A 6,794-nucleotide genomic window follows, 5' to 3' on the forward strand; every position below is an offset into this window, starting at 1 on the left:
TACTAAGAAAGCATAAAGATACTTAACAGAATGGTTGCAAGCAATCTACCTTTACTCCTACTAGTTTTTTTTTACTTCTGCGGCGTAAATACTAACTTTATCATATTTTTTTGCAAAATAAAGACATATTTTTTTTTAGAAATTTGGAAGAGTATGTTCATGAGTTTTTAATAAATATTTTAAATGGATAAATAGAAAAAGTAGGACGCAAGATACTCGTGAGAGTGAAGTATTTTACATTCTATCTTAAGTTAATTTTATTAATCTTTGTATATTAATATGTAGCAATTACATAACAATGTCTTAAAACCGATTACATTTTATTTCTGCTCTCAGATTATATACGAATTACATTAATTTGATCTAAGCAATTTGAATCAAATAATGGGATAATGGGAGTTTAACGCGGATAACGCACAAAAAAAATTATTATTTAAAAATATTTATTCGTCTTTAATCTGATAAAACTAACAAACATATCGACTCGCATTGGAGTTAATCTCAGCGTACTCAATAACAAAATTTCAAAAACATTGTCTGGCCATGATTAATCCAAGAAACGGTTAAATCACACGGTTTGCCAAATTCAAAGTAACATTTTATATCACGTCGTGATATTAAAACAAAAAAAAATTCTATCTGTAAATTTTATATATATATAGTATAATATACTATAGATAAACGCTTTAAGATAAACGCACTAATTATAAAACATTGTTTTAAAATGACTCACCCAAAAAGACTGATAAAAATTAATGAATTTCTCAGATAAAAAATATCTTTGAAAAACATTTTACTAAATATTCAAGTAGATAAATTAATATAAAAAACTACGATCAGTAAAAAGACATGCTGAATTAAACTAAATTAATAAATGAACGTTAAACTTAGAGTCAATTCGATAAAATTACCAGAATACGAGAAAAAAAATGTTAAAATATAAATAATAAATAATAACAAAAAGTTAACAAAACATATAAAAGTATGATGTCGTACAATGTGAATAAAATGTGAATAAAATATTGATGAATCAGTTATTAAAAACTAAAATTAAATTAAAACATAATATCCACCACTTAAACAAAACAAATTTTTTATCATTTTTTAAATAAAGATAGGTACGCATAATGCAGGCATTTGGTATCCGTTTGCAAATTAAAATTGTTCTTTTGCAACTGAATGTGAAGTATGTCAGACATTAATTGCCTGTTTAGAAAACGTTTATTATCCAAAATTTCTCGGAAGTAAATTTCTGATTACATTTTATTCTATGTTGAATAATTACAGAATGATTAGTGATATTGCAATTAATATGGTTGCGATATTCCGTAATTCTCGTTTTTAATTTCCAACAGAGTTGAGACCTACATATTATGAGATATTGCAATTTTATAAACTACATTTTCGTTCAAATTTCTTGGGAGAACGTTCTATATTTTAATAATCTTGCTTAACTTATTAAGACTGAAAAAGTCTCTATTTCACATTTAAATTATTTGTAATTGTCTTAAATTTGTTAGATATTATGTGTGTTTCATAGACACATAAGATATAGACTTCACATTTACTCACCCAAAAATTGTATTTGACAGAAGAACAAGACAATTGACAAAAGATGAAAGGGGTAAGATATCAGGAAAATGCTATCTTTTTCTGTTCTTTTCTGCGCGCGCATCATTGATGCAGAAATTGCCAGAAATATAAGATAACTGACTAAAAAGATTAGACAAAGAAACTTTTCTGATATTTTGTCTTTTGCATATTCTGTCAAAACTACGTGTAGTTAATGCTAATTCTATCTTATATGTCTATGAACTGTTTAATCAATTTAGCACTTTCCCTATTACCTGGGTATTTCGTATCCGATTTTTGTTTGTACAAGTTTTTCGTAAATTCGATGGATTATTAAATTATATAACACATATTAATTATATAATAATTATATCATAATATAATTATATAATACATTACTCCAAGAGTAATACGTTCAAGATAGAATCGATTACATACGCTTATTAGTTTAACAGAAACCTCGCTATCTCATGTTAGGAGCTTATCTCATAATAGGTGACATTGCCCTACCTGTATATTTTAAAATATGTTTTTGACTGGGCGTTTCAATTTTAATAGATGCTTTAATAATAATAGTTTGGCGAAAAAAATACTTAGCATATTAATGAATTGATGCCTTCGTAAAGTTTTAATGGCTAATTAAATTAATGTATATCAGTGAGTTATATTGCATATTGTATTGAGAAGGAGCCGCTATGTGAACATAATTTAATGACAATTAGTTGTGTTTCACCTCGAAACAATATATGTTCTCTAAATGATAATGAAACATTTGTAATACATTTTTTACATAATATTAATCTTTTAATTTATTTTTACAAGCAAGACATAAGAAGACAGAACACATCAAGACAATATTATTATATAATATAAAAGTATAACAATTTTTAGAAAAAGAAGAAACGTTTACAATTGGTGCTATAATGTATAAATACGTGACGTTGGATTTCAATACATTTTAAAACGCTTTAAATATGGTTTTAGTATCTTTCTTATCAGTTTGGTGGTGGATAAAATTGAACAAAGATAAATAGGTAAGTGAAGATTAACCCGACGAACTGAAAAACAAGTTTACTTCAGTTAATTTTGTTTTTATAACTACAATTTACATTTAAATTTGAAAGAAGCTAATTTTACGATAATTGTAATAATGTAAATAAATAAATAATGCACTTACATCTTTGAACAAACTATTATTTATTTCGAAGAAATTGCAGGCCGTAAATGCTATTCGATTTTGCTGCAGTTGAATCGAAAAATCATTGATCTCTTTTGTGACACACTCTCGATCCAAATATCTACACAAGAGATTTTCCACGTCGGCATAACTCAAATTGTGACTGCTGCTTCTACTGAAACTTTGCTTGCCGCCCAAATCTTCGAGTAGAGGTTGCATTTCTAGACTCGACGGATTTGCATCGCTCTTATCAAAATTTTCAGGTTTGCATTTCAATATAATTTCGTATATAATTTTTCCGGTCCTAATAGATTCTTCACGCGCGAGCGTGCAAACTAAACAAATTAAATAGAATTGCGTGACGTACACAATGCAAATGTAAACAGCTACCAGATAAAAGTAATGTGGATCTTGCGTTTTGATTGAGTAGTAAGCATGGAATAGTGTAATTACAGTCTTGATGAAGCAACACATCAAGCAAAAGAGGAGTTGAAGACCATAAATATCGTTCACTACGCTGGCAAGATCACAAACATCTGTAAAACAGAATTTAAAATTCAACTATGGTATCATCGCAATATTTGATAAAGCATATTAAATTATTTTTTAAGGCATACATCTATATTTTTGGATTACACAACAGATAATGTTCGCAAAAACTTGCCGGTATGCAATTCTCTGGTGCGTCTAATCTTGAACACTATCCGTCGCACATCGGATAACGTATCCAACTGGCCAATCAATTTATTTATCGTTTGAAATCTGCAATATAACATGTAGACAACAATGTCAAAGACAAAGCTATTAAACAACGACTGAGCTAACATTATGGCTTCAATTGTTATGAACAGGTAATTGCTCATAGAATATGCAAAAAAATAAAGCGAAAAAGAAATGCTGAAACAGAAAAAGGTCACAAAAAATGCTAGCGTTGCGACAATTTTTATAGACTGGTCATCCATGGATATTTCTTTCCTGATCTTTTGATCGAGTTCTTTTAATCTGTCCATCAGCTCCGGCCACTTGTTGTACTGCTTGATTCCGTGAAAGATGTAACAGTAGGTTGATATGTAAGTCATCGCACTATTTAGTCCAAACATGTAATAGATTACGTCATTCTGAAATATACAAAATTTCTCTTGCTTCGCATTCACTTTGCTGCAAAATGCCATACTTCTTGATAAGTCAATTACGATGCATATCATTATGATGTTAATGGAACACAAAATCACATAAAATATACGTATTATTATCGTTTTAGCTTTTGAACACTTTTGCGGATGTGCTGCACCGACGCCCAGGAGCCAGGAAGTATATGATATTAGATGTAAGATACGCTCTATCGACAAATCTTTTACATCTGGTTGGTTCTCTTCCTCCATTTCCTCCATTTTTTGCCTCTTATTGTTTTGTTGATTGTCGCGTTTTGCAAAGTATGCTGATTATATATTATAGATGCACGTTACATAAAATATTTTATAGAAGAAACAATAAGTTTCTTCTGGAAGCAAAACACTTTGACAAACGTGTACGTTATGAATTTTCACTGGCGCTTCATACAGAATGGAAGTAGGGTATATATAAGAGTTCTAAGCCATAAGTAATGAGGGGAGTCGGGTGTACGGGGGAAACTTTTTAGCGTGGGGGGGGTATGCGAGAGGAATATGACCTCACACGTGATTCGGTGGTGCATACCATGTTTACATTAACATTTGATTCGGCGGTGCGTATCTTGTTTATATGAACGTTCGGAAAAAAACATGGACCATGTTTATATCTTTCGTGTCATCGCCAAAAGGAAGGGCAAGGAGATATCGTAGAAATACTCGAGGTGATAACGCGAATTAAATAATCGAAAAGAACATGGGACTCAGCGGGACTCGGCGGTGCGTATCTTAAGTCTATGGTATTTTGTTTATATTGTGTAGACGAGATGGTACAAAAGAAATGCGGTAGATAATCAAATAAAATGTGAGGCGTATCACTTTGCTTGAGATTCTACTTTACTAGTACTGCGATGTTACAATGTTCTCAAGCCAGTGTTCGTACAACGTCTGATTTTGGCGGCTGTCGCCTTTTTTTCCGTGCGATATACTTCTGAGCGCGATCTGCCTAATGGCTCGTCAACTATACCTACAAATATGTATCGAGTAACCCGATTGACCTGTCGAACTTAATTCTACGACGCTTACAATTGTGAGTATCGACCGGGTGCTCCTTTTTAATATGCTATATGACTAATGATTTCTTTGTTATTTTTCCTCCTCTGATTAGATGTTTCTTAAGTGCATATTTTGTCTGATTAGAATTTCTTTATTATTTTTCCTCCTTTGATTATGTCTCTTGAGAGCATATTTCATCATTAAAAGATTGGTTAATTTCTGTATTAATTTTCTGCCTTTGATTAGACGCTTCGTAGAAATGAATTTTGAAAAACTGATTAATTTTTTTATTTTGACTAAATAATTTTTAAGAGTAAATATACTTTTATGCAAAAAAGCACGTTTTTTGCGACATTCTGGGACAGTTGGTAACATAGCCGTAAATAGGCAATCTTTGGGGTGGGGGATATTGCCATCCGTGGACGGCAAAATCAAGATTCTTAGACAATAAAAATTTATGGCAAATCTTATCATATTTAGAATAGTACAGTACGCCATGGAGCGTTGTAAAGTGTTTTTGAACTGCCCTACTATACCATTCCTTAATATTTCGTAAACTGATCTCTAAGTTTTAACATAATCTTGTTAATTCTGCAAATCCGTCTGGTTTCCTTTTAAAAACATTCCCAAAATTTCCTCTTTCATTTTTAAAATATCTGTTTGTAGTTCATGAAAATCTTTATCACATTGTCGATCAAGTTGACTGATAATTACTAGATAAGTGATGATCAACCCGACGAACTGAAAAGCAAGTTTACTTCATTTAATTTTGTTTTTATAACTATTATTTACATTGAAAATCAAAAAAAGCTAATTTTACGATAATTGTAATAATATAAATAAACAACGCACTTACACCTCTAAACAAACTATTATTTATTTCGAAGAAGTTGCAGGCCGTAAATGCTACTCGATGTTGTTGCAGTTGAATCGAGAAATCATTGATTTCTTTTGTGACACACTCTCGATCCAAATATCTACACAAGAGATTTTCCACGTCGGCATAACTCAAATTGTGACTGCTGCTCCGATTGAAACTTTGATTGCCGTCCAGATCTTCGAGTGGAGGTTGCACTTCTAGACTCGATTGATTACTTGCCTCGTGTTTATCAAGATTCACTGTTTTGCATTTTAATATAATTTCGTATATAATTCTTCCAGTCCTAATGGATTCTTGACGCGCAAGCGTGCAAATCCAACAAATCAAATAGAATTGAGTGCCATACACAACGCAAATGTAAATAACTATCAGAAAAAAGTAATGTATTTCTTGCATCTTGATTAAATAGTAAAAATGAAATAATGTAGTCACAGTCTTGATGAAGCAACACATCAAGCAGAAGAGGAGTTGAAGACCGTAAATATCGTTCACTGCACTAATGAGATCACAAATATCTGTAGAACAGAATTTAAAATTCAATTATGATATCATCACAACATTTGATAGAGCATATCAAATTATTTTTTGAGGCATACATCTATATTATCGGATTATACAACAGATAATATTCGTAAAAACTTGCCGGTATGCAATTCTCTGGTGCGTCTAATCTTGAATGCGAGCTCATCGGATGACTTATCCAACTGGCCGATTAACTTATTTATTGTTTGAAATCTGCAATATAACACGTACACAACAATATCGAAGACAAAGCTACTAAACAACGACTGAGCTAACATCACGGCTTCAATTGTTAGGAACGGGTAATTGCTCATAGAATATGCATAAAAATAAAACGGAAAAGGAATGCTGAAACAGAAAATGGTTGCAAAAACTGCTAGCGCCTCGACAATTTTTATAGACTTGTCATTCATGGATATTTCTTTCCTGATCTTTTGATCAAATTCCTTTAATCTGTCCATCAACTCCGGCCACTCGTTGT

At 31.3% G+C, this 6,794-nt stretch overlaps 1 protein-coding gene across 1 annotated transcript; it reads right to left on the bottom strand.

Annotated features, from left to right (window-relative positions):
- Window positions 1-2,354: 2,354 nt before the first annotated feature.
- LOC113003065 lies at window positions 2,355-6,316 on the bottom strand. The gene is made up of 4 exons (XM_026130892.2): window positions 5,768-6,316; window positions 3,414-5,652; window positions 2,750-3,285; window positions 2,355-2,630 (listed from the first exon to the last, which is right to left on the bottom strand). Exons 2-4 carry the CDS (start codon window positions 4,138-4,140, stop codon window positions 2,568-2,570), a joined length of 1,326 nt encoding a protein of 441 aa, XP_025986677.2. The 5' UTR covers window positions 4,141-5,652; window positions 5,768-6,316; the 3' UTR covers window positions 2,355-2,567.
- Between the last annotated feature and the right edge of the window lie 478 nt (window positions 6,317-6,794).

Source organism: Solenopsis invicta, chromosome 5 (genome assembly GCF_016802725.1).
Source record: "Solenopsis invicta isolate M01_SB chromosome 5, UNIL_Sinv_3.0, whole genome shotgun sequence".
Classification (NCBI taxonomy): Eukaryota; Metazoa; Arthropoda; class Insecta; order Hymenoptera; family Formicidae; genus Solenopsis; species Solenopsis invicta.